This window comes from Sphaeramia orbicularis, chromosome 8 (genome assembly GCF_902148855.1).
Source record: "Sphaeramia orbicularis chromosome 8, fSphaOr1.1, whole genome shotgun sequence".
In the NCBI taxonomy this organism is placed as follows: domain Eukaryota; kingdom Metazoa; phylum Chordata; class Actinopteri; order Kurtiformes; family Apogonidae; genus Sphaeramia; species Sphaeramia orbicularis.
This window is the reverse complement of record NC_043964.1, coordinates 29,668,366-29,694,732: the sequence shown is the minus strand read 5'-3', so window position 1 is coordinate 29,694,732 and position 26,367 is coordinate 29,668,366. Positions and strand designations below refer to the sequence as shown.

The 26,367-nt window shown below is 38.3% G+C and overlaps 1 protein-coding gene across 1 annotated transcript; it reads right to left on the bottom strand.

Annotated features, from left to right (window-relative positions):
• Positions 1-10,593: 10,593 nt before the first annotated feature.
• gpr139 (G protein-coupled receptor 139) lies at positions 10,594-26,343 on the bottom strand. The gene is made up of 2 exons (XM_030141953.1): positions 26,196-26,343; positions 10,594-11,703 (listed from the first exon to the last, which is right to left on the bottom strand). Exons 1-2 carry the CDS (start codon positions 26,341-26,343, stop codon positions 10,724-10,726), a joined length of 1,128 nt encoding a protein of 375 aa, XP_029997813.1. The 3' UTR covers positions 10,594-10,723.
• Between the last annotated feature and the right edge of the window lie 24 nt (positions 26,344-26,367).

The window sequence follows — 26,367 nt, the reverse complement described above, 5'->3', positions numbered from 1 at the left end:
TCATTCAATAATCTGTGGGAGAGACTTGTAAAAAAATGGACTGAGCTGTTGTTTGTGTGTAGATGTTGAACTCATACTCATGCAGTTGAGTCACAGGACAAAATGCTGCTGCTTCCTTTTTGTCTCTTTTTATTTAACCCTTTATTGGGAAAGTGACTATTTTTGGTAATTTCCGCATGCATTACAAGACCGTAGTTGTTTTTCCATTGACCCTCAAATTGGTGCAAATATAACTTACGCATAAAAATTTGCCAAATGGAAAAATGTCAATTTCGCCAAAACTCTTGTTTTTGATTAAAAGTTTTTGTGCTGGCAAGAGGTGGTTTTTTGGACGTAGCACAATTGGTATATCAAGCAAAACTGCAATGGAAAGACCTTTTTCCACAATTACAGTCATGTGAATAAAGAAGAATGGATGTTGACATATGTTACAACAAGCGAAGGAGAGTTTTAAAAGAAACATGGTGCAGTATGTGTGGACACACTAGGAACCAAATCATTTTTGAATTTAGTACAGGATATATCTGTAAATCAACACAATATTCATGTTTGTCGTCATGTTTATGGAATAACTTCTCATGTCATCTCGTGATGATAAATAAACAAATCATTGCATTTGTGATTAAATGGAAAAACCGACATTACACACTTCTGTTTTTTCGACATTTAGTAAATATTGATAAAGTTTTGTGAATATGTCCAAAGAGAAAGCAACCAGTGACAGCAACAGCTACAGTAAGGACAGTGAGTCACCAATCTCAGGTCCAATGTGGTCTTCAGGGTCTGTAAGGTCCACCTCTGCATGAACAGTGAGTGGACCTGCTTTGTTAGGTACCATGAAGTAATGGTACTAATGTAAGGAATGATGTTCAAAGGGAGAATGTGGATGTGGACAGGTGTGTGGATCAGCACTTATGTTGGTCTAATGTTATAAAAGTAATGTTCTATTATTCTAAAATACATGTTCCTTTCACAATACATATGTTTTTTTTTGTATTTTTTCTCTTTACTTCTGTTTTCTTTTTTAGCTTATTAGCTTACCAGCAAACAGGCTGTAAGCTATTGTCGTCATGCGGCATCTGGCGGCGGCGTCCATCGTCATTGTCGTCTTTTGTCTGTTACAAAAATTTCAGCCGTCTTCTTCTCCAAAACTACCGATTGACTTCAAACTTGGTATACAGCTTCTTTATGATGATGCCAACAAAAGTTAGTGAAATTATTTGGATCTGGATCTGATTCTGGATTTGGTGCGACTTTGAAAAATTTCCCCATTATAAGAGATAGGAAGTGGATGGATGCAATAACTCTGTAAATATAAATGATATCCAGTGTAAATTTCTACAGTCCAGCCCTGATGGGGAGATGACCAAAACATAATGGCCACATGCTGATCAGGATCTTCTTCTGGATCCGGGAACTTACGGAAAATTTAACATGGGCTCTTATGGGGAAAACATTTCAATCGTCTTCTTTTCCGAAACTACAGTTCTGATTGACTTCAAACTTGGTATACAGCTTCTTTATGATGATGTCAACACAAGGTATTGCAATTATTTTGATCCAGATCTGATTCTGGATTTGGTGCGACTTTGAACAATTTTCCCTTTATAACAGATAGGAAGTGGATTGATCCAATAAATCAGCAAGTATCAATGATATCAAGTTGGAATTTGAATTTTTTACAGATCTGATTGGAATATGACCAAAACATGGGCTATTTCTGTAATATAATAAATACACAGAACTGGGTGATAATAAATGGCATCTGGATACATTTCCCAAAGCTTTTAATTTGGTCGGTAAGCTACAGGGCCATTGGTCCTATTTTTGTTTTTACTTTTCTTTCTTTCTTTCTTTCTTTCTTTCTTTCTTTCTTTCTTTCTTTCTTTCTTTCTTTCTTTCTTTCTTTCTTTCTTTCTTTATTTATTTATTTATTTATTTATTTAGCCACTTACGGGTAAGGAACCAAATATTAGTAACTTATAAGTAACTTCATTGACCTTGATTTTCTACAATAGCAAACTAAGGTATTTCTATGAGTGCCCTATAAAGTGTTAACCTCTTTTCAAGTCTCAAACATTTTCTATGAAGACACAAGGGATGACTGCAGTATTTGAGCCTCTACTTGTCACTGACACACACACACACACACACACACACACACACACACGCACACACACACACACACACACACACACACACACACACACAAACTTACAACACAAATAAGATTTACATCTTTATGCAATCCTCCCACTAATCCTCCATAATATGTGCTCAATGAAAAGAACTAGAAAGACTGTGACACACAAAGTCATTACCATTTTGGCAGTAGTATTTATTGCAAAGTCATTAAACTGAATTACAGTGGATGGAGATTCTTGTCCTTTTAACCTCTTACTTGTAAATATGGCAGATTTTGTATTTGTAGTGTACTTTAAATGTTTTTCCCTCAAGGTTAAGTAGAACTACTAATGCCATAATGAGAAAGTACAGGTGGGCTGACCTCATTTAGAAAATGCACATGTTTAAAATTCACATTTCATCTGAAACCGAGGAAAGATTCAGCCCAGAGTATAAATGATAATCATTATCCAGGAACTTTTTTCAGTCCATCAGTTGTCTCTCACCATATCTCCAGAGGTCTGTATGGCAAGTTTGCTGATTTATTGGTTTAAAGGTCTTTTTGGTTTCAGAACAGAAACAGCTTTGCTAAAAGTCTGAAAAGATATTCTTCTTGAAACTGGCACTGCACAAAGTTTTATCTTAGTACTCCTTAATCTCTGAGCTACTTGTGATGCTGTTGATCACACAGATCGCAATCAAAGTCTGAAGTTCATGTGAGAACTACAGGAACCTCTTCTAAATAGTTTGTATCCTATCAAAAACTCATCATTTTTTTGTTTTGTTCAAAGGACCTGCAGATGAAATCACCACAAAAACCCCATTCTTCAGCCATATTCTTTAGTGATCATAGTGATCATACAGTATTGAGGTTTTAACCAAAACAAGTCTTTTCTTACATTTAGCAGAGAATTAGATGTGGAGATTCCTTTTTTTTTCATCTTAGATTTTGACCCCAAAACCTAAACAACTGTCAATGACCAAAAGCATCAACTGATGTCTACTAATGTTTAACAACTTCTGAAAATTAATCCCTTTAATTTATTTAAAATCTAGGACTGTCAAAATTAATGCATTAACACAGATTCATCCATCATCAAGATTAATCTGATTAAAAATTTTAACACATTTAACCCATCTGCAGCGCAGAATGACTCTGAACGCAACACATCTCGGGCAATTTGTCCAAGGAGAGTTAACGTAGCGCATACGCAAATGGGCAGTTGATCCGGTAGTGACAGGCAGCAGAATCAACCCATAAAAATGGAAGATGCTAAACAGTATGATGACACTTTCAATGGGAAATTTGAGTACAAAAAAAAAAATCTAAGACAGAACAGTTGTTTCAAGTTGTTCTGTTGAAACTGTTGAAGGTGTTTCATGAACACATTATGTACATATATATTCCCTTTTTTCTTGAGTCTGTTTGCTCATGCAAAATGAAACACGATTAATATAGATTAAAAATGAATGAAATTAATCGTGATTAATCAAAATTAATCCATGGCAACCCTGTGATTAAGCTGATTAACAATTTTAATCGTTTGACAGCACTAATAAAATGTAGTTTCTTAGCTTCTCACCAGCATCAGATGTGTTTTATTTGGACATTCATGAGCTCTTTAGTTTCTAACATCTCCTGAAATTGTGATTCACCATCAAACTCATGTAGTTTGACAAATAAATTCAGTTAATGATATGTTTTGTTGAAATAGTAACTTTTTTTTTTTCCTTTTTTCTGTGTTTTGACATAATGATTTACGCTGACTTTTTATGAACATAAACATGATCAGTGAATTAAATATAGGAAAATATGTGCTTTTCACTGAAAAATGCAAAATGCAGAGGAAAGTATAATAAACGACGATAATATGAAAAATGTATTTGGTCGTCACAAGAAAAAATAGTTGTAGGTCTTTAGGAATTAAAAGATTTTAACACAACATTGACAAATATGTCCAAAGCTTGAAATGAAGGAGAGGAAGAAATGTTTTATGTTGTCATTGTCAGAATTTTTATCTTTATGCATTTTCTGCTTTTCATTTACTCAAGATCAAACCAAATATTCCAAATAAATAAAAATGAATAATCGTGGCTTTAGATGTGCATAGATGTGGGCCCACACATTCACAATCAGCAGCCCAATCACATCAACATCAGACTGGTTTATCCATCTTTATCACTGCAACACATGGCAAAGACTTGGCACAAAACATACACCCTCACACATCCAGAAACACATGCACAATATAGTGTCTACGTCTTATCACCCACTCCTGTTTCTTTCTCTTTTTCTCCCTCTTGTCTCTACCAACATCTTTTTTCATCAGGTGCTGCCGTTTCACATGTGATTCAGCTAAAGACCCACAGGAAATTTAGCAAATATATTACAGTACAGTGACCTGTGTAAAGACTTGATAAGGCACCTTAGTGTGAGGTGATGATGTCGATTTACTGAAGCTACACGCTGTCTCACTGAAACATTACAATGATGCCTTTGTTCGGCTGCTGGTGACTTGATTGTTTGTGCAGGGAAATGTCAGATAACAAGCTGTATTTGGCAGGAGGGTGACTTTTCATCTTATTTGTCAGAGAGGTGTTAATTGGTTTTTGTCGTGAGCTGTGTGTATTAAGGATTGGTAGACTGTGAATATAAGCACGTCTGTGATTGGCTGACTGTGCCTGTGGATGTAACCAGGGGACTTTGAAACCTGACATCCCTGTGTTGCTGACACATAAAAAGTGTCATCTTGCGCATATGTGTGTTTGTATTTGTTCACTTTGTTCGTCACTTATTGTGATGTTGACAGAGGCGGAGTGTCGGCTGACTCAGCTCAGCTGTTAAGATTAAATTGGGCACAGAAGCAGTGAAAGGCTTAATCCTGTGGGACAACAAAGCCTGTTTGTCACTCCGACCTACAGCGTATATCCGACAATTTATAACAAACTGATATCACGCTGACACACCGGTACTGCCCACTGTGACTGGAAGCAGTACCAAGCTGAGGGATGTACCAGCCTGAAGGATCACCATGCAGCGCTGCTCATGCCCCATGCATTTAGGATGTGTGATGCCACCATTTGCATATTTCTATTGAATTTATTGACATTCACAAAAGCCCACAGACAAAGGCAAATACCCCTGTGTGTTGCAAATACAGCTTGAATGTAAAGTCAGTAAGAGGCAGAGGAGGGATTCCATCAAAGGTGATTATGAATATTCTTTTTGGGTGCTAAAGCCGTCTTCTCTGTAAAGTGATTAAGAGATTATTGAAAATAGAAAACCTGTTATTTACAAAGTATTTTTATATTTTATAGTATTTATGTATTTTTTAGTATTTTTATATTTTTCCAAAAATAATTAATAATCATTATTTCAAGGAAAGTAGGAATTTTAGTTGAAACAGCTAAATGTTAGATTATTATCATTTATTACTGGAAATATCCTCCTTAAAATGGGTTAACTGATTACGTGGTTAACACGTGGTGCCAGGCACAACAAACCCCACCCCTTGCACATATTGTAGCTTATTTTGGCATCGATCCAGCTGATGTCATCATGTCTATGCATGTGCTGAAGTCAGCATATATCAATTACCTCTATATATGTGCCAAGTTTGAAGTAAAGTTAAACAAAACTGATGTTTTTATAGACATTTGAAATCTTGCCCATTATAAGTAAATGGGAAAAAAAGATTTGAAAAATTCCTAAAAAATGTGAACTTTGACCTACAGTTCCCAAAAATGTAATGAGATCTGCTCTGGGTCACTGGCAATATATAAACCAAATCTGGTGTGAATTCAACCAATAGTTTTGCTGCTGGAGTGTTACCCAACAAACAAACAAACAAACGGAACCAAAAACAATACTCCTTGCCTCCCCTTCGGGGGGCGGGGTAATTAAAGTACACTGTTGCCCATAAAGTTGGAATAAAATATTTTTTATCTCTTCTCATGAAATGATTGTGACAATGTCATTTATTCTTACATACAATAAAGTGCAACTGGGAATCAGTATGTTATCATTGCACCTGCTCAGAGGTGATTACTAATGTGTAGAAACAGTAATAAAAAGAGGAATGTGGCTGAAAACAAAATTATTCCAACTTTATGGGCAATGGTGTACTAGCTGAGGCTTGAAAAAATTAAACAAAAGAAAGAAATTTGACACGACTACTGTTATACAAGAAAGCGCCTAATATGTATTTTTCTCAAATGTTGTATTATTATTTTATTTATTAATCTAAATAGTACAGACAGTCGGGTCCATAAGTATTTATAGTGACACACATTTTTTCATTTCTCATCTGTACACCACCACAGTGGATTAGGAATGGATTTAACAACAATATTCAAATAATAAGGAATTCCAACTATTATAGGCTCAGCAGTAATTGGACAACATAACAGCAGCTTCATGTCCAGTCCTGTTTCCTGGTTATTCTATTAGAAATGAAAGAAAGGAAAGGTCTGGAGTTTATTTCAAATTGATTTAAGAAAGAGGCAAAATTGCAAAGTTTGAGTTATTGCCTATGAGGCTGACTGTATTATAATCTTGTAAAAAAAACAAAAAACAAAAAACAAAACATTGCACCTGAAAGTGTAGATTTTTGTACCTGGTGAGTCTGTGAAATTCTCGTCATTCATTCGTATCGATTGCGCTGAATGTGAAATTGACACTATAGTGTTGAATTAAAGAAAATCACACACAGACCAGCAGCCACCACATAGCTCTTTGAAGATATTATTCTTTATTTCTTTCATCAAAAATATTGATATTAGCCAATACTTTTCTGTTTACCTTCTCACAGCACAGAAATACATACTCTTTAAACAGTCAATACATTCAGTAGGAGAAAAGAAAGCAAATTATGCAAGCCTATAATCACTCCAGTACCATAAAAAAAAACAGTTTTAAACACTGCCATGGAGAGAGGTAAAAGACTGATCAAAAAGGTCATTGTGTAGAAAATCACAATCAGAAAAATACCAACAAAAATGCCACAAGCGCCTGTTTACATTCATGAATATATCATTATAATACTGTGCTGTATGTAGTTATATTCATCATGACTGAGTATAAATACATAGTTAAAGTCATACATTACAGCTCCTATGGCACAAACACTTTTTAAAGCTTCTGTCTGTCTAACACGAACATTATGTACACACTCTCTCACACACTCACACACTCTGCAGAGCTGAGCCGGTAGAGACACAGAAGAGAAGGAGCTGGCAGGGATGTGTGCGAGAGAAAATACAATATTTCCCCCTCTGATTGATTTATGCTTGGTTATCTTTTTAATATCTAGCTGAACAAAATATAGATCCTGGGAATTTATTTCTCTTACACTGGGGGAGATTTCTTGGCATCACCGCCCTCACACACACCCTCCCACCAGCTCCCGAGTGCCTCACATGGGAGTAGAAGGAACACCTGCATGTGACACTCTTTTCCACTCACTAACTCATCCTTCTGCTTTGGTTTCCCAGCATGCCTTTCTCTTATCCCCGGAGGCCACAGAAATGAGACCTGGCTGTTTCGGTTCTCGCAGAAATGTCACATTTACATGGCTCAGACCCTGGATGTGGTTAATACGTGGAATGAATGTCATGGCAACATTGATCTGGTATCAGCTCCAGCGGGTAAAGCCTCCCTCATTTCTTGTGATCCAGTATCTTCAATGATCACAATCTAATTATCAGGGTGTAATGATTAGGGGGGAAAAAAAGCGTGCATTTTACCGCCTTTTCACTAAATAAACGGCTCTTAAGGGTTGGGGTTGATGAGAGACTGACAGTTATCGACTCTTTGTTGTCAGATTGGTCATTCATCTCCATCAAATAACATTCGGGATCTGTTAGCCCCTAACTACATCGATCCATTTTCTGATGAGAAATGATGAGGTGTTGAGCTTATGTAGACATCACATAATGACACTAAGTAAAGAGGATGCTTGTGAAATTAAGTTTGAGCAAGTGCATTTGACATAAAGTGGGAGAAAACGGGGACAAGTGGGAGTGGAACAAAGTGAAGAAGGTGAGGAGCAGGTGGCCATCTGCACTCCCTCAATCACTTTGCAATTTTGAAGAAAATCAATTTGTATGGAACAAAAAAAGGGGATTGAGTGTGGAAGAGCCAGTCATGGAGTGCACAATTGCTTTTCCCATCAAATTTTTGATGGGGAAGGAAATGGGAAAGATGATCACAATCACCAGCAGTTAGAAATGGTGCAAATGCAGCACTTTTGTTCTTTCTGTTTTTAACAATCTGAAGTTTTAAGACTTTGCCCTGTTAGATCACACAGATCTTTTACAGACATGTTTAGCGTTAAGCTGCAAGGTGGAGAATGTAACACAATGACCGGAGACTTTATGTGCTTTTATTGTACTTTTTCTTAATGACTTTTTAAAAATATACATATATTTTCTCTTTTGAAATACATAATAGGAAAAAAAACTCCTCTGTTAATTAATTAGTAATAAGTTATATGTCAAAACACAGAAATCACCATGTTTATATACTAAAAACAATTAATAACAGTTCTAAAATTAAACCACTGTACACCCATTCATGCCATGTTAAATCTTAAGTTTTAGTTGTGTTATGATTAATTGCACTTAAAATATTGTAAGTAATTTACACTACAGCCTTTAGACTCTGACAGGTGCATGTTTGATTTGTTTTCACACTCAATTTGAAGGAGCTTAAAGTGCAAAGTACATATTCCTCCACAATCATACTTGTATGGGATTGAGAGTTGTATATGTGCGTGTATATGATTTGTAAAATGGCTTCTTTCTTTATTTCCTCCCATGTACTCATCTTATTTAAATATGCAACACACACCATAAAAGTACAATAAAAAAAGAAATTTGAGTGGTGCGTTTTGAGGGCATGACTTAATCAGCAATGAGAGATACACTTAACATTCATCAGATTTAAAGCCTTCTCCATTAAAAAGGCATGATGTGTGTTTTTCCCCCTGGCAGGCATTCAGAGATGTTTGCCCTTTGGCACTGCTCCATTCCTGCTGAATGAACTCTGCTAATAGCCCAGAGTTTCTACAGAATGGATGCCCATTGATCTCAGTGTGCTTCTTCTGTGGGTAATACAACTCAAGGTGTCTGCTCTGTCTGTATGTGTGTGCACATTTATGGTTTGTTACTGGGCAGGACTGAGTTGATGTACGTGACTATGTTTTGGTATAAAATGTTACTGAGCTGCCATCAGCCAAGAGCAGAATGAGCAGAGCTGAAATGTATCACTGTGGCCCTGAGACCAAATTCACTTCTGCATCATGGGAAAGAAAAGCAACCAAAGGATGAGAGAAAAAATTTCTATCTATCTCCTGTCTCTCTCTCTCTCTCTCTCTCTCTCTCTCTCTCTCTCTCTGTCTCTCTCTCTCAAACTCAGTCTCCCAGAAAGCTAAAGGGTTAAAGAGATTAGTTACATTCATTATATTCTTACATTCATTATAACAGTAAGTCATCAAGGACCATTAATAGTTAATAGAGGACTATCTACAAGTAGCAGAAATTTCCTCTCCCTAATATTGGAAATATGATAACTAGATTAATGACACCTCAGAGCCACACCGTCCCCACATATATTTTTTGTCTCGGATTTTTTGTGACACTACAATAACAGTCAAGTCTAACATTAATAGATATTTAACCATCAATGAACAGAAAGCTTACTCATCTTACAAAATTCTTCGACGTGGGATGATTTTCATAGCGAGCACAGACGTGAAGGTGACCTGCACTGCTAGGATGCACTCAACACGCAAGAGGAAAGTCAGAGAAGGCTGTTTGTTTTATAAACGCCCAAGTTAACATGCTGTTGAGAATCCTCTGCATATTAAACTGGAAATTACAGCGCTGTTTTACATTGCTTGAGAGACAGTCATAACTGTGGGCAGTGGACACACCATCGGTGGCTCTGCCTGAGTGTATCACCCCTTGAGGTGAGATGTTTAGTGCCCAGCCTCCGACTAGATCTCTCCTTTCCCGGAAATGACTCCCAGTGCACAATGACACAGGTGTTTTTCACTTCTGGCAGCAGTAGGCAGAGAGCGACCATAAATGAACCAATGTCATCAGGCATTTGATGCTCCACCAAGGATACATCGAATTGTCACTTTAGACTTTAGCACCGTTTCAAACGGTGGCTCATAAAAGTCAGTGATAGATTGTGGTGATATGCGTTTATCAGTCTGTGATTTCAGGCAATAATACAGTCTGGAGTTCTCACTCAGGCAGCAGTCAGTCAATTACAGTAGCTTCTTTTTTTTTGCATGGAGGAAACAATCGCCATCTCAGAGATGCTGGTTGCTGATTTGGGAATACTATTTATGCTTGTGATTTTTTTTTTTTTTTTTTTTTTTTAACTAGCACACATCTGCTGTTTGGTTTTCCATCTTTCATGTGGTTATCACTCAGTGCCAGCTAAACCATTACCTTTGTGCTCTCTGGGCATGATGACATTTTCAAGCCTCAAAGAATCCCATGTGAGTTAAGCTGGTTGCCATGAAGGCAAAACCTCAACAATTTCCCCCACTGTTGAAGGTGGGGTGAGCTGCTGGTGGCTGAAGACTCAAGAGGAAATGCAGATGGGTTTTCCATTTTTGTCATACTGGTACACCAACATCTTGATGCAATGGGAGTTGGCCGGTGAGATCCAGGGACTACTTGTGATGGAGAAATTGTGGCTGGCATAGAATGGTGGCGGCTGCTTCCGGCAGTGGACCAGGGCCCGCAGAACATTGGCCGCCATGCCTCGGAAACGCTTGCTGATGAAGCAATACAGGAAAAAATTGACACCAGTGTTGAGCAATGCTAGCATGTTCGCCAAATCCGTTAGCATGTGGAGCAGTCGACCGGCGCCTTGTGAGGCTGGAGGAGGGGAGTAGAAGTGGTAGAGGATCATAAGTGTGCGAGGTGCCCACAACACAGCAAAGATGGAGGTGATTGCCAGGAGAATGGCGGTGGTCTTGCCAGTAGAATAACCACGCAGACGGAAACAGCTGCGTCGTCTGCGTAGCTTACGCACAATGACAGCATTAAGTGAGAAGAAGACAGTGCAAGGGAGGAGGTAGACGGTGGCACAGTGGGCCCACACCAGGACATGCTGGGCCACGGTTCTCCTGCTTCCTTCCCCTCCACCACCACTGCCCACCCCAGGAAGGCTGTGCCACAGCTCAGGCCACCAGTAGTAAGGTGCAGCAGAGAGCAAACACCCGATGTACACCGCAAATATCACTCGTCGTGTACGGGCCGGGTAGGAGACCGTATGGTAACGTAGTGGGTGGCAAACGGCGATGTAACGGTCGATGGTTAGAGGCACGGTGATCCAGATGGAAGTGTGGATGGATGAGAACTCCAGGACCTGCACGGCACTGTTTAAGGAGGGGGGCAGTGGTGTGGCCAAAATAAAATCCTCTAATATGAAGTCAACAAAAACAATGAGGAACAGGACTAAGATGTCAGCAGCTGCCAAAGCCAGGAGATAGTTGTAGGAGGACTTCTGACGACGCAGCACCAGCTGGGACAGGATAACCACTGTCAGGATGTTGGCTAGGGGAGAGAAGAAGGGCAGAGGTGATTGGCAGAGGAAAGAGGGAAATGATAGAACATGGCAAAGAATGAAGAGATTGAAAAAAGGAATGGAGAAGGTTATGGCAGGAGAGGAAACAGAGTGTTAGAGCGCAGCCAATTAAACATGAACAGACAATAAACCACAGCACAATACACAATACACAATAATACAAAAAGAGCAGCACAGGAGGAAACACTTGGTTATGCTAACACACATATTCTTAATCACTTTTCGGGGACATTACACAGACTTACATGTACTTCCTGGAGACTAACCCCTGCTCCAACCTGCTCTTCTTACGAACCTTAAGCCTTACCCTAAACAGAAACCCCCTCTCTATCGAAGGCTGCTAAGTCCTAGCTCTCAGACTTACGCCTAAAAAAAACGACATCATTATTTTCCAGGAGTCATTCTGGTTTCATTTACTTTATGTAGATTCATTCTGGTGGTCCAATTACTGCTACGTTAATAGGATTTTAAGGTTAATAGAGAGCCCACCCCTTCCAGTGTGCCCCATGGAATCTACCTGTGGATAAATATATGGTCAGTGGTGAGAAACAAATAATGTTTTGATCCTGTTTGAATTTTCCACCATTTATACCTGTGATGTTTAACAATTTAAAAGATAAATTTATGAGAGAGACAAAGATGGTAATGAAACATTTAATTTGTGATAACCCAGAAAGACCCAGAACTATTTTTTGTGGTAATGTTCAAATGAATGCTCTCCTCATTTAACCATTACCAAGTGATTTTTCATCATTTATTAAAATATTTTTGTTTGGATTTCTTCAGTGTAAATCAGATATTTGTCTGTATTTAATTCACTGATCATGTAGATGTTCAAAGTAAATTCAAAGGTTATTATACCAAAACAGAGAAAACTGAAGAAAACAACACTTTTTCAGCAAAATATATCATTAATTCTACACAAAAAAGCATCTACAAACACCGTAATTTGTGAAAATACATGGGTTTTATTGGTGCACTAATGTTGCAGAAGACTTTAAGGGTTAAACAGCATCTCTTGTCTCACATAATACACATCATCAACACCAAAATGGCCACTTCCATGGCATGACATCTCAGTCTTTGACAGTGAGGTAAAAAAGTTCTAAAAGAGGTGAAAATAACTACAAGTCTGATCATGTTGAAGCTGCAGAAACATCAGTGACTCTGAACAGATGATGGAGAGAGACTGTTAGGATGATATCACCTCTGCAACATTCTGGTGTGTAGTTTTTGCATTTTCACAGTCTGTTACTCAAGCAGTTTTACAACAAATTGCAGCTTTCTTGGTTTGCAAAATTATCTTCAAATTGGCAAACATCATATGTGTAAATGGCATAATTCCATCACAATCAAATAATTACTTGTCTTTCCCCACTGACTGCAATTCAGTTTTACAGATTGCCTCATGGGACATTTGAACAAGACCATAAAATTATTTCATTATACAAATGTTTGGGGAAGTTTGCTGTTTTACCATGTGAACAAACTAATGTTTAGCAGCAGCTCACACCTCATCTCCAACCCTCCTGTTGCTCCATCCTTTAGTCTAGTGGTTCTCAAACTTTTTACAGTGGAATAACCCCCTGAAATATATATTTTTAGCCAAGTACCCCCAACTCTCACTTCAGCATTTTTGATTGAAAAAAATTTGGCAAAATTTGTTCCAGTGCCAAAGGTGTCTGTTTATATTTGCAAAACTTTGTTAACAAACAACATATATTTAACTGTAATACATTTTTTTAAGTAAATTTTGTGTGCAAAATATAAACTGAAAGATGCTCTCTTTCATTGATAAGAAAAATAAATAAATTGGTCATTAATTAATAAATGAATCTTTCAACAAAAAAATTATTACTTAGCTACTCAAATAATCACATTTTAAATAATATAACATAGAAAAGTTCTTAAAATGTTACCAAAGCTAAACAAGATGATTGACAATAAAACTATTAAATGAATTTATTTTTTTGTTTTTTTTTATCTTTCAGCATTAATTCTCATTATTTATTTTGTATTCAGTACACAATGATTTATTTAATGTGTTTTTCCCCCAAAAAATTTCAAGAACCCCCTGGGCTTCTTCCAACTACCCCTTGGGATACACATACCCCACTTTGGGAACCCCTGTTTTAGTCCAAATATGGTCAACACTGTCTCCAAAGGTCAAAGGCAAACATCTGTTCTCAAAATGGTGTTGGGTGACATTAATATTTTCAAGTACAATAGATAATATTCTTCTATTGTTGGCTGTCAGAAACACTTTAGACTCCTCCCTCCTCTCCGCTCAACAGGACGGAGCAGTGGTGGTTGTTGCTTTATGGTTGTTACATTCTAAAGCACAAATAAATAATGGTCACGCCATCGCACAACTCAGCCGAAAGGTTCGTAGTGAATGTTTTATTCTTTTTCTGTGGCTGAGAGGTTTTGGCTGTGTGTTGTGATTCTGTGCTTCTGAGTTGTACAACCAGACTCTTTACATTTTTATAGAGTCCTGACTGTAGACTGAAGGTACACATCTAGAAATGTCCCGAGTGCCTATGCATGTTACACGGCTCTAGTGCTTCAAAAGGGATAAATGACTGATTCCTTATTATATACATATATTCCAGAAATACCTTGTTAGATTTACATTACAGTGTCCAGAACAAGTACACATTATGCACACACTTTTCTCTCCTGCTGCCACTTTACAATATTCAATCAGCTTCTGCTACTCAGTAATCCTTGGCTTTTCCAGCGCTAGTCATGTACACCTGCTGTGCAATTCATGCAGAACCTGCCTCTGCCTTTGGCCAAACTGTTATCTCTAATAAAGAGTAAAGCCACAACAAAAACAGGAGGGCAACATCAAAACCCTGGCAATATGCTGAACTGTCTGCCACTCTGCTACATAGAATTCTTTTTCAGTCCCTTACTCCTTATTCTTATTTTTGTCTATCTTAAAATTCTTTGAACAGCGTATTCCAGGAGGATTGTAAACCAAGACCTGCACATGATTTGTCCACGATTTGACCTTTGTGCACCTGCATCTGACAGAAGCAGCATGATTTTGACTCTCACGTGGATCTGTGCTATGGGCGTTAAATTGAACAGACTCATTATATGTCTTTTTGTGTTGTTCTTACTCTGTTGCCTATTTCCCCTCGCTCCATATGTGCATGTTAGTCTGTACAATTGAAGTATGCCAAAATAGTCAGACCTTTTTTAATGAGTTTCCAGTTATATTTCATGTGGGGTGTAAAATGAAAAAGAAAAGCTTCTGCAATCTCACCAAGGTTCATGTAGATACAATCCCAATTCACCACTTGGCCCCTCCCCCTTACCCCTCCCCCTCCATTTTACGTGTTCATGTGCAAGGTTATAATAGTTTTGGATTTTTTATTATAGTTTAGTTTTATTTAGTTTTGACTATTTTCTCCAATTCAGTTAGTTTTAATTAGTTTTTAGAGCAGGTTTGCTAGTTTTTATTAGTTTTGGTTATTTTCTGAATGCTTAGTTTTAGTTTAGGTTTAGTTTTTTTTTTTTTTTTTAACTTTTCTCTTCTTCTCCGTCGTATTCAAATAAATCCCAGACAGGACTCTGCTGCTTTCTCCCAACTTTAGTCTCCATGTTTCCAGGTAGAGTGGGGACCAGAAGATGACTCTAAACGACAAGTGACGAGAAGTGACGGACCGTTAAATATCATATGGTGCCAGCAGCTAAAATTGCTTGAGGGAAATAAATCGATTTTATATCAATCCGACATTGACAAAGACAAAAACGAAGGGAATTGTATCCATAATTTTTATACGTTTTAGTTAGTTTTGTAAGCACACAATACAGTTTCAGTTAGTTATTTTTTTCTTTTAATTGTAGTTTTTATTTATTTCAGTTAACGAAAATGTTTTTACAATTCTAGTTTTCGTCATTTCGTTAGTTTTCGCTAACAATAATAACCTTGTTCACGTGAAGGGGTAGGAGTGTCCCGATTCTTGATGAGTTGGAGGGAAAGGGCTAAGGGGGAGGGCTGTTTGGTCCTCAAAATAGAGATTTTTCAGGACCACACTACAAACTGAGGTGTATGAGAAATCTCCCATAATTCTGTTCGAATCGTCAGCAATATGGAGGTAAACACAGTGACCCTTTGCAACTCCGTTTTAAGGGGTCATGCCAAATGGAAGGGCTAAGGGGTAGGGGTAAGGGGTGAATTGGGACTGGGCCTTAACATTTGTGCTGTAGTTTTTGTATAGTCCTGCAAATCAAACACCCTGGAATACAAAACAAACAAACACAAAAAACCTTTCAGGGTTGAAATTATTTAATCTAAAATGAATTAATATAATAAAATTAATGATGAACATCTGGTCTGAATTTGTTTTTCTTAGTTCCTTAGTTGGTTTATGCTGACAAGAGTATAACAATGTTGAATTCTTGCCTTTGTTAGTTTATTGACTCTGTCTGTTTGACATTGACTCTGTTATATTCTCTGAAGAAGAAACTATTTTCTCACACATTTAAGTAAGCAGATTCCATGAAGTGTAACATGAAAAGATTGTTTGACCAAATCATTATGTTACTAATGTCCCCAACAGTTGTTATTGCTTGCTGCATTAGTTCAGTTACCAAAACTAACCATCGAACACACATTGTTATTTCTGTCCTTTACATTTGCTTCAGTGAAACTTGCTTTTGCAGCATTAAGCCATCTCCAATCTGTGTCTTCAGTAGATGACATTGATTTGCGTTGCAGCATCTCTGAGACATCAATGCACTTAGCAGCCATCATTGTCTATATATATTTGTGCATGTTCGTATGTGTGTGTGTGAGTGGGTGAATTCGTGTCGTCCTGTCCCTCTCCGTGGTAATAGATCTGGGATTGGATTAAATATGGCAGCTTGGAGTCTGGTACATCACACTTCACAGCCTCAGCCACTATCAGCTGATTACAAATTACAAAACCGGCTCCAGATAATGACTAAAGATGTCCTTGCCAGACTGGAGGATGTACAGCAAAAGACACACACTTTAACACGTGTCTGCACATGCACACTCAGATCATTAGGGATGCACCAATTCATTAACATGCAATCTATCAGTAACCATAAACAAGATGTCAAACCAGCTTGCAAAACTTGACAAATCGATGCTTGTGTATGTCGGGCTTCTGGATCACACTACACCCCTTCATCCACCCTCAGTCCAAGTCAAGCTGCTTGTGCACCCTCTGCACTGACTGTAGTATTCAACTGCAATCATTCACCTTCTGCCCGTTCTATTTATCTTTTTTTTTTTTTTTCATTTTTCTATTTGTCTGGTTCAACATCTCAGTCATAATACACCAGAATACAAAGGTCAGCTGTAGGTTAATGGATATAGATTTTGATGAGTCCCATAATGACACAACTGACCCTTTATCAACTGTTTGTTATAGGATGTTGACTAGTGACTAATTTTACTAAATGATTTCATTTTAATCTTGTGTAATGAAACTGACTAAATTCAGGTTTGGTCGCTATTCTTCATTATCTGTTTTTGTTCAGGATTTGATTTCAGTTTTTCTTATTTTTTTTTACTTTTGTGGAATGAAATAACAATAATAATAATAAAAAAAAAAAAAAAACTCCCAATGAACCCTCCTTATGGATCACAGAATACCTTTTAGTGCTTTCAAGATCCCAATACAGCAGAAGAACACCAAATTGTTTCTTTTTAGACCTTTTGGATGCATCTGTCACAACCAGGGGCATATTACTAGTGACAGTTTTTGTGTTCAGGGTTCACGAGCCAAAAACGGTCGAAAAACCACTTAACCTAAGCGACTACTCATCTGTTGAGCTACCTATTTTTGTGTTATAAAACTGTTTCTCATTTTAGCTCTTGTCATCAATCTCTTTTGTCCTTGGAGTACATGTTACTTCCCATACAGCTGCCCCTCACAGCTGCCAGTGTGTGTACTGTAAGAGCACCTGCAGCCTCTTACCTGATTTATCCAATAGTGGGATATAATCAGTGCCTGTAAGAGGTAAAGTCTGCTTCACTCCGGGGCTACAGGCTGCTCAAAAATTTCCTGATGGAGAGGCAAAAATCATATACAGTAGACCTCACCTTTTTCCATCTCCTTGCTTTTTTTCTATAGCTTTTTCCTCTCTTTCTCTGTCCGTATACTGCTAAATAGAGAGGAGTGACATGGAATGAAAGCGGGGAGTTTCTGATTGTCATTGGCTCAGTATTATTCTGGTTGGGCTCCCCAGTGTGACAGGGCTTTCTGCAGACAAACAAAAGGGATCCGTGGTGAGCTTGACATTTCCATTTAGCTCCAGCCAGCTTGCACTGTGCTGCCCATTCATTTCAATTGACTCCTGCTCTTTACGTCGTCTCAGGGGCTGAGAGGAGAGGAGCCAGATATCTGCTCGGCATTCTATGGGTATGACTTGGCTCATATACGAGGCTCGTCTCAGAGGGGACAGGGACAGACGAGCCGGAGAGATTCACACTCACGCACACAGAGACCACACATGTACACAGGTACACACAAAGGCATCTGTACAGAGACATCTGCACGTCACGCCTGGACTCACGGACACCCATGGCTGCACAGTCAGACCGACATATGCGGGGTTGCCAGATGTATGCTAATTTTGCCCTCTGTATCATGCATGATCAGTAAAGCTGAATGTATCATTACTTGATCATTTTGTGCCACTTAGTGTTTGCAGTTGTAATCAGTTCAGATTATCTCACTTGTACTCATTTCCCATTAGGATCAGGAGAGTAAAATCAAATGCATCTCATTTCATTTGATGTTTTCTTTTTTTTTCCCCCGAAGAAAATCATTCTGGTTAAGATGAACAACTGTGCCATTGACTGTAAAGCAAGGCAATAATTCTTTAACCCTCCTGTATCTGGGTGAGCCTTTTAGGCACACTTTGCACTTTGTTTTAAAAAACTTCATATTATTTTTTCACAATTTAAATGATGTTAGAATTCAAAAGTTGTTCATTTGTGCATGATCTTTATAATTCTGACCACCAACTAAAATTTGCACATTGTGAACAAAAGAAAACTACAAGACTAGCATCTTTCTGCCGAGTGTGCCTAAAACGCACTATTTCTTCCATTTGATATGTATGATTAGGGCTGACCTTGACTTACAAAAATAAAATCAAATTAGAGCAGAGAAATAAATCGATATATAATATTTAATAGTTTGATTTATAGATGTGTATTTTATGCACACTTGGTGACAGATGCTAGTATTTTTGAACATCTGACCTAGCGCCAAAAATAATAATGCAAATTAACCAACGTTGCTGTTAATCATTGACATATGCCAGGCTGCAAAAATCAAATAATATGTGGTCCACTTTTTATGTAGTATATTGAAAATTTTTTTTTTTTTTTTTTTGGCTTTTGCATCCAAAAAAAAAAAAGGGATTGTTTACATTACAAACACAGCATTTAAAATGTTAAAAAATGTGGCAATTATTGAGTATTTAGTATTTTTATTTATGGCTGAAGTTGATGAAATAGAAAAAAGTGTAAAATAATTAAAAACAAACTGTATGAAAAAATTTTTGACATTATTCCACAAGTGTGCGAAAAGGCACACTTGGGGCGTAGTAAGGGTCTTGCTGGACGGGATACTGGAGGGTTAAGCCAGGCAATCTAAGTATTTATACTGAATGCATTAACATGAGCCTCTACTATATGTAATACCTGCACGTTTATTCCACATCACAAATACTGACAAACATCTAAATAGGATCAAAACAATGTCTTTAAAAAAGTACAAGTACAAGTCTGCAGGTGTTCCCTTTGTTCATGGTAGATGGTTTTTCACCTCATCAGTCACGTAACCAGGTCTGCGTACTGAGCCTCAGACCTTTTAAGGCTCTGGATAAACTGCTGACATATTATGGAGTATTAAAAGATGGTACCATTTGATAGTAAATTTAAGCACATAAGGGAGTAACATAAGGGAGTAACATCACTGCATGCAAACAGCTTTTAATACAGACACCCTCACGTTTCTTTCTCTTAAAATGGGAAATTAGTGTCCAAAAATTGTCATTTAAGAGCAAGTACTAAAGCCGGGACACAGAAAAATAATGCATTCCCTCACCGAACTACTTCATTTTAAACACTACTCTCTTTTCTCACAGTAGATCTCTTAGTTTTTATATTTCTGCAGTGATAGTTTCATATTTTCCATTTCCAAACACCGGGAAATAGTCACAAGGAGGATCTCTGTCTTTTCTTTTTTCAGTTTGCAGGGAATAATAAGTGAGAAGAAGTTTATCTCCAGCTGAGAGGGGATTGAAATGACCTGTAGGACATATAATAGGCACCTGTGTGTGTTTGTGAGTCTGCCCACATTTGTTTTTTTTGTTTGTGTGTGTGTGTATTTGTGTGTGCGTATGTTTGCATGGGTGACCCCTTCTGTCTGTTTGTGTGGGAGTGCTTTTGTGTCTCAGCTCCCCCAACTGTTCCTCTAATATAACGAGGGACAGGGCCATTGACGTTGTTTAGCGGGGAAGAGAGAAGGCACAGCAAGCTCCCTGAGGTGTGTAACGAGGCTGACTCATCCCACCACTAAAGGGACGTGTTCAGACGGGCTGTCGACAAACGACACTGCGCAGCTTAACCCCTCGAAAGCACTGGCCAACACACCGCCACCTTTTCACTCTCTTGTCATCATGCTTTCTAATGGGTCTCATATGGCATAGTCTGAAAATGAAAATATATTTTTAAAAAAATAAATAAATAAGAGAAAGGCAGCGGGTGTTGCAATTTCAGCTTTGAAGGCTTATCCGAAAGCTAATAAGACTAAAGAAAATGAGAGAAGAGAGGGCTGAGCGACTAGACAGAGGATGGAGGAAAAGCATGGTTGGATGAAGGTCACGTGGAGTAAAAAAAAAAAAAAAAAAAAAGACAGCAGGTGATTGAGAATGAAGAGAATGAGAGAGAGGATTAGACAGAAAGACAGAATGAAAAAGAGAGAGGTGTAGAACAGAGCGATGAGGTGGTGGGAGGAAGGGAAGTGGCGACAGACACAGAGAGGTGAATATCAAAGCTTGCTTCAAAGGTCACAGGCACTTTGTTCCTGATGACAACCATTTCCCCTTTGTCTTCTCTAAGTGTCAGGCCGGACATAAAGCAGGGCAATTCTTAATTCTACCGAACAAAAACCAGGGACATATCCAAGCTACAAATCCATGTCTGTATTTAAAAAGCATACATTAAAGATGAAAATAAATTTTTACTGACACGCTCTACCAAAAGAAGAGGTACTTTTATCATTATAAGTTTGCCTCTGCAGGCCTGTGGCATGATGCAAATTTAATATCATTCCATGTTTTATCGAGATGATAATCGTCTACATTGAACTTGCCGGTGGCAAATAAGAGAAATGTTGACAGAGAGATAGAGGAAACTGAAGAATGCAACACCAAGAATGAGCAAAAAAGATATTGAAGCAGGACTAATGGAGATATTAAGAGAAAAAGGCCTCGGTTGCTGTTAATGATATTGATGCTACTGCAGTGCTGTGCTGCCTGCTCACTGCGCTGTCTCTGCTCACCTCCACGACCATTCATTTTACAGACAGACCACAGTGACTCAAAGTTTAGTGGACATGACTGTCCTTAGATCAAGGCTAACCCTGTGGTCTGTCAATCATGTGGCATTGATCTCACTAAATTGTTTCATAAACCATACTAACAGTCCTGTTATGCCCTTGGATTTCCTTCGTCCAGTTTGTTGCTGATTGGATGTGTGAAGTTCAGCTGCAGTGACAGCTTTTTGTTTTCAGCTGGTCAAACAAAGTCAGCCCTGTCCCCGCATCAACAACAACAATGATTTATTGCCTCAAAAAACACCCTCCTCCTTCCTCTTTTTGCCCCTCTGTTCTGTCCTCCCGTACCTATCCCTGCCTTGTCTCCTCTATGAAAATCTGACAAGCTCCCTCCACTGCAGCCTGGAGACTAACCAGACTAACCACCTCTGCTCCTTTACCATTCAAAGAGCATCAGCACAACCTTCACATCCGTTGCTTTCATTCAGTTTAAACCTTCTAACCTTAAACTTCACTCTCACTGTGATAGTATCTATTAACACGTCCCATCCCACCACAGATACCCTCTCACTGCTGCAGATTGACAGATCAATAGTCCAACTGAAAATCGATGGGGCCCATCTCTTCATTAAGTAGCAGCTGACATGTGGCCTACACTGCGACACAAAACAGAGGGCTGTTAGCGCTGAACATCACATTCTTTTCCCCTTGGGAGGGTGGATAAGTGGGAGTAGGAGGAAAAGTTTTCCAAACCACATGTGTACCAGGCCCACTGCTGACTACTGAACAGCTTCAGTGTTCAGCCAAGGACCACCACTGTGTACCAGCATGTACGTGAACTGTAAACAAAGGTGGATGTGGTGACACCTGATGCAGTTTCATACACTAGTGATGACCATGAAATGTGAGAGAAAGCTCAGAAAAACAAAATAATGGTGAACAATTTGAAGTTAAGTCCATGCAATTCTACATATAACGTGTCATAATCTGTTTACATTTCAGTCATTTCTCTTCCTCTTATATGTTGATTTATTTATTACTATTATTATCTGCACTTTGCTCTGCTTTTTTTGTTTTTTTTTTATTTCTATTTTAACCCATAAAGACCCATTGCTACTTTTGTGGCAGTTCCCAAATTCATTTTCCCCTCTATTTTAACCTTTTTTAAGCAATTTATCACCATCTAGCATAGTATTATCCTCTGAATTTTGTGTTTTTTCAGTGAAAATCAGGTATTTTCCAATATTTAATTTATTGGTCATATCATTTAATTATCATGCTGAGTTTACAGTTGAGGGTTATTATGTCAAAAACACAGAAAACTGAAGAAAAAGTGACTTTTTGAGTAAAATATATCATTAACTGAACATAAACCAAGTGTGTCCAGCCACTGTTGTTGATCCAACTCCATGCATTTTACTGATGAATCAATGTTGTAGAAGAGGACGGTATTTCCACTTTCACTGCAGAGCCTCTGAACATCCAAATGGGTCATATCTGATGACCATGAAAAGATGACAAACTATGTTTCACACCAATTATTTACATGTATTGGTAGGTTTAGTGGATCAACAGGTATTAAACATTTTGGATCAGTAGATGCTTTTGGTCGCCAGTGGTTGTTTGGGTCTTTATGGGTTAAGTGTCTGTGTGCTCTGTTTTCTACTTTCTATTTTTTGTATTTTAAATATGTGTGTGTTTTTTTTAATGTTCATTTTATTTCACTATTGATCTTGTGGATTGTATTTTTGTTCATCATACCAATGTTTAATGACAATAAAGAATCTTGAATCTTGAATTATGAATAATTGTAATTTTTATTATTATTGGGCTTTGTCTATCTATTTTGTTTTCCCTTTTTGACATTATTGTAATTTTCTAGTCATATATTGCCCTGAAAAGTTAATCCTGCATCAATCAACATTTCTTGCAGATCCAAAACGTCACATCCAATGGTCGTTCATAATCACTTTGACATTAGTCAGACACTATGATTATAGAAACATGAATCCAAATCTTTCTTTGAGAGTTTTCAGAACTTGTAGAAATTATTCAGCATGGTGGTTATAATCCATGCAGTACAAAATGTCATAAAATATTAAGATTAAAATGAAAATGAAGTCTTTGAAGTACTTCTTTTCAGCTTATACACACTTCATTAACATTTCGGTAATAGAAAAAAACATCACAGTCATTAGGAGTGTAAAGACTGTAAAGAATATGTTAAATGAAAAATCCCATGTACAAAAACGTATAATTTTAACACGCACTGTCAGTTTTAACAAATTTTCCTTTTATGGGACTTTACAAATGCCTTGTTTTCTGCTGCATGATTTTGCAGCACACACATTTCTATTAACAGACTGTTGCATTCATTCAATTACATACTCCTCTGGGCTATATTCAGGCTCCAGCAGCGAACTGTGTGAAGACCGAGCACCTTTGTCAAATCACACCCGAGCAGGTGGCAGGTTAGAATATTGCCGGTGTGCAAATTCAGATATGTCTATTGCATGCAGAGAAATGTAACAGGTGCACATAGAAGAAGCTGTCTTTGCCTGGTGTCTAATTAACATCCAGTTATGTCACGCAGAATTGCTCATCATTATCTTCTTCTGCTTAACATACAGTACTTTAAGGTTTGGTGTCTGAGCAGTGAGTGCTGTCAGAAGGACTTTACTGTATAAAGACCAGGCTTCACTTGTGCAAACCCCCCGTCAGTGTGCTGTTTGCTATGCCAGCACACGTCTGTTCTGTCTCTAGCAGTGTGGTGTAGTGAGTGGAGAGAAAAAGAGAGGGAGCGAGTTAGCGATTAATTAAAAATGTGGCAATTCGTCTCAGCTCTGTCGTCTGTAGCTCCCCCACTCAGGGCTCAGAGGTGCTACTTCACTAGCTCTGCTGTTATTAATCTCTCTCTCTATTACTGCTCTGATCTCTCGCTCTCAATTCCACTCCTCTTCTCCGTCTTCTTCTTCTTCTTCTTCTCTGTGTCCTTGTCTTGCTTATTCTTCAGTATCTCCCTGTTCATCCCCTTTTTGTGTGGATCTTACGCTTCATCATTTCCTCAGGTCACACCATAATTACCTCCTACTACTTGACTTGCAGAATCCTTTTTCTCATCACCTTTCTTCATCTCTCGGTTCACCCCACACATCTGTACTCTTGATGTGACCCTTCACTGTCTGCAGCATAAAGGTCAAGCCTGTGAGAAACACAGATGTGATGAAGTCTCTGAGAAGCCTTTTTGCTGTTAACTGATGAAACACCGGTCAGTAATCAAGGTAACAGCATCCAATCTTTCTGGAGTGTTAAATACGTGTGGGTCTTTAGGTCACACCGCTACTACTCACACATGCCGAGCTCATGAAACATTCATGATTCAGCTTGAGTGGAACGAGCTGTGTCATAATGATTGAATAAGTCGAAGTCGCTGCTGCAAAGTATCAGCCCACTGCACTCAACTCTGCCATTAATTCAGACAACTATTGTGAGATTGCATTACACTCTCAGCTTTTTGTTACTCAGTGATTAAACAAACAACCTCAATCCCATTTGTAAAGACGACCAAGCAGTAGAATCAAATAAAACTCCAGCCGTGCTAGAAAAACTTTAAATGACAGCAGAGAGAATTGCTTGTACAAGACTTGATTTGTTGTCCAGGAGAAATAATGAAGCAAGATTTGATCAGAAACAACGGTTTTCCTTCTACAAGACAGCAAATCTGAGGTGCAACTGCAGTCTTGGCAGACAAAAGCTTTTAGTTTGCATTGCAGATTTGTTTTGAACCAGAACAGCTTGTTGTTGATAACATCTCACTCCCAAGTTTTATCAAATAACTGCAGTTCAGGGTTAAAGAAGATAAGAGTAAATAAGAAGATAAAAGTTATACAAAAATACTGTAATCTCTTACCTATTAAAAACACACCTTTAGAGATATGTTTAAGCCATTAGTTATTTATATAATTAATGATGTGTTCATAATGACACCCTGATGTTATTTTTTTAGGGTTTTTGGAAACAGAATAACACTGACGTTATGTGAAACAGAGTGGACGAGGGTCTGACAGTCCTGAGGGCTTCAGGCATCTGAACCCCAATCTCTGATTAGGCATCAGCACCGTCCTCTTTCATCTGACCTCCAGCTTTTCTGTCTGTGTCTCTCTCTCGTCTCTGTCAATCCATCTTTCTCTCTTGGACACACACATACACGTATGTAGACACGCACATTTAAATGCATGTCATTTTACTTCATTGTGTGAGAGCAGGTCATCGCTCATAGATCACGCAGTGGGACAGAGGCAGCAAATGGGTCCGACAATGACTGTGAATGGTCCAATCAGTCAACGGAGACTGATTAGACACAACGAGGAAGCGACATTAATTCAGGTCATCAGCAGGAATCATATATTCCATACTTGTCCCAGAGGTCAAACCTGAGTCATTACTCGTAATATCTGTTATACAAATGTAAATGTATAACAGCTCCAGATTACAAAACTATCTATCACAACTATTTATCACAAAGAAATATGGAATATTTAGATTCAACAAACTCAGGGGTAGTCAGTGAATTTATTAATACTCTACTCAACGCAATTGCAGTTTTTTTTTAATTTTGTACTGGCAAGTAAAAAGACTCCAAACACACCGACACAGCAACAAACAAACGCAAAGTATGTATGCATGCACAAGGTCAGAATGACAAATCAACAGTGTGTGAAGGCTGACACTCTAGACGAGCTGACATAAACCTTTGCACAACAAATCAAGATGCAAAGCATAACTTCTGCAACCGAGTGGTGCACGTTCATGCAGATGTATGAGCAAATTAAAACCAATGTATTGTGCATGCGATTAGGTGCAGACACACAAACACACACACACAGGCTCCTGGCTTCTCTTACCTGGCAGGCCAAGACAGAGCAGGACACTGTAGTAGATGACAGGCAGTGGTCCGAGGGGGCATCCCTGGGTAACCTCAGAAGGATGCTGCCCTGGGCTCCAGGTGCTTCCATTTGGGGAAAAAACAGGGAAGATGTGGCTGTGCTCCATGGCCTCTTCTGTATCCTCTTCCTT